Source organism: Suillus subaureus (genome assembly GCF_016647635.1).
Source record: "Suillus subaureus strain MN1 chromosome Unknown BJ212scaffold_550, whole genome shotgun sequence".
NCBI classification, from domain to species: Eukaryota; Fungi; Basidiomycota; class Agaricomycetes; order Boletales; family Suillaceae; genus Suillus; species Suillus subaureus.
Window position 1 is genome coordinate 1 of NW_024539106.1, and position 2,696 is coordinate 2,696.

The following is a 2,696-nucleotide window of genomic DNA, read 5'->3' on the forward strand; positions in this document are numbered from 1 at the left end:
GTTGCTCAGTTACTCGAGGCACAGCCACCTTCCGCCCGCTGGCACTTGGCAGTACTTCTAACTCTACCTCGCGCACTTACTCTCCATACTCGGATAGTATTTATCGAATGGCGAAATTACTGTGACATTGCCCAGAATTGCCACGGGATGCAGACACAATACATACTATGATCTTTGTTAAGCACGGAAAAACAAACCAACTGCAAACTTGAAGCATCATCACTGGAGGGGTCTTCTTCACCCTAGGCCTCTGGGTTCATGGCAGACTGATCTGACTTGTCTAGGATTGTAGCTTATTTGCAGCCAATCATCAGCAGTGAAGGTGAGGACTTTGGACTATGGGAGAAACTGACTGCTTTTAGGGGGACTCTAAAGCAAGACCTGGATGCGAGACAGAACTCAACCCAAAGGACAGCTACTGAGAGAAGGTCCTTGAAATGACTGAGGGAGACTCTGAAACCAAATGGGTGCTATAGGATGTGCAAAGTGTGAATACTGGAAGAAGCATGATGAAGATGCATGCGAAAGTGCACTGATGCAATAGAAAGCAAGAGCACATGCGACGGGGGTCTAAAGCATAGATGCTAGAGCTATCTGGAAATGAAATCCAGTGGAGAGGGAATCAGGCTGACTAGAGGTGATCATGTCTATGAAGGTAGTGTGTGAGTTCAAATTCTTAGTGCTTTCAAACTGGCTCTGATGCACAAACTACTGCTACTACACAGAGGTGGGAGGTGCTAGGATAAGGTACTCTAAAAAACTCCCAGTCCTTCTCTATATTGGGCATTAGGCGATGCTTGTAGTGCAGAGGTAAAGCAAGTAGGTAGCAATATCTGTATGTAATAGTGTTTTAAGCATGCACTTGCATGTGTTTACAGCGCTATAATTGGCCTGGAAGGTACATCAAAGTGATAAGAGTATGATAAAAACACACCAGTGGACTTTAGTGAGGACATGATGGGTGGATGGACTGTAGCGGAGGACCTAGAGCAGGCACACAGGACATGCAAGTGCATTTGCGTATCAGCATGTGATAGTGCGAGTGACTTATCCAGAGGATCAGAACTGAAGTATCAGTGGGAAGGGGTGGTATATCATCCTATAGCGCAATATAGAGGAGCAAGTCTCTACACTGGTTCAAAGTCAAGTTTGTGAAGATTGCAAAGGCAAAGAGTGGTTGAAAGGCTACAGCTTCAATTGAAGTATCTCGACCAGTGGGTGTTGAATCATCATAGTTGTCATCATCATCATCATTCATAGCATATTTCCTTTCTCACTTTATCACGTGCATTCTTCTCTCATATAATACCCTTCACTTCGGTTCCTCATACCTCAGTTGTTGTCTCCCAACACTGAGGTATGTTATTTGTTCTCTCGTCATCCTGCCATCTCTTATAATACTCTTTCTAGCATGTTCTGTGTGTTAGCTGCTAACTGTGGGGTGAGCAGGGATGCTAACATCAGCAAACTAGGATTTTCGCCACAAGCCTCACAGGCCTTACAAGCACTCACAGGGTTTCACAAGCATCACAAGGTTTCACATATTCCTCTTGTTTGAGTAAGCTTGTACATACTGTACAGAGACTTAAATTTTTGACCAAAATGATAGTTGTAGCCCTTATTAAGTGGAACCTATCCATGGTCTCATGACATTTTTCGGTTAAGATCCCAATAAGTTATAAGCAAAATACTAGAAAGTGGTGGGTTCAAGAAAGTTAAGGCACAACTTATTTACATAAGCAAGAATGCGAAAATTCACGAAGTCTCTGCCAGCCACATCATGCGGCTTTGTTTGGCACTGCTTATATAAGCAAAAATGCGGTCAACCAAAGTCTTTCTCACTCACTGTCTTTCTCTAATAATTTTCAAGTGTTTGCCTCTCTTCTCTTCTTCTTTGATGTTGATGTTGATGTTGGAGGTGGGTGGTGCTGGTACTGGTACTGGTGTTTTGAACTCTGGTGAGTCTTTTTCTCTTTCTTTGTGTTCAACTCTCTGACATTGTCTTCCTCCTCCTCTGTCTGGTGAGTTCCCTCTTTATAGCTATCTCCCTTCCTCCTCCTCTAAGTTTCGCATTTTTGCCTCTTTGGTGAGTATCTCTCTCTCTCTCTCTCTCTCTCTCTCTCTCTCTCTCTCTCTCTCTCTCTCTTCTTCTCCTTCTCTCTCTGACCCCTCCTTCTAGCTCTCTTCCTTCCTCCTCCCTTTAATTTTTGCACTTGTGCCTCCTTGGTGAGTCTCTCTCTTCTTCTCCTTCCCTCTCTGACCACTCCTTCTAGCTCTCTTCCCTCCTCCTCCACCACCTCCTCCTCCCTTTAATTTTCGCACTTGTGCCTCTTTGGTGAGTCTTCCTCTATCTCTTCTTCTCCTTCCCTCTCTGATCCTCTCCTTCTAGCTCTCTTACCTCCTCCCCAACAATTTTCGCATGTTTGACTATTTGGTGAATCTTCTTAGTGAGTCTCTCCTCCCCTCTCCTTTTCTCCTTTGATTCTTCTTTTGACCTTAGATTTTCGCATTTTTGTCCAGTTTAGTAGGTTTAATCTTTAGTTAGTAGTGTATATGTCTATGTAGTAGTTACTTTGAATTTGACTTCAATTTTTACATTTTCGCATTTTGGGTGTTTTGAGTATCATAATTGAACAAATATGGCTGCTCTGAAATGTACAGATTGTACAAGCCTGTACAGACTCCACAAGCTCACA

The 2,696-nt window shown here is 43.4% G+C and overlaps 1 protein-coding gene across 1 annotated transcript; it reads left to right on the forward strand.

Annotated features, from left to right (window-relative positions):
* The first annotated feature begins 1,776 nt into the window (after window positions 1-1,776).
* On the forward strand, window positions 1,777-2,225 carry BJ212DRAFT_1418409 (uncharacterized protein). The gene is made up of 3 exons (XM_041337590.1): window positions 1,777-1,958; window positions 2,041-2,086; window positions 2,180-2,225. Exons 1-3 carry the CDS (start codon window positions 1,817-1,819, stop codon window positions 2,202-2,204), a joined length of 213 nt encoding a protein of 70 aa, XP_041184868.1. The 5' UTR covers window positions 1,777-1,816; the 3' UTR covers window positions 2,205-2,225.
* The last annotated feature ends 471 nt before the right edge of the window (window positions 2,226-2,696 follow it).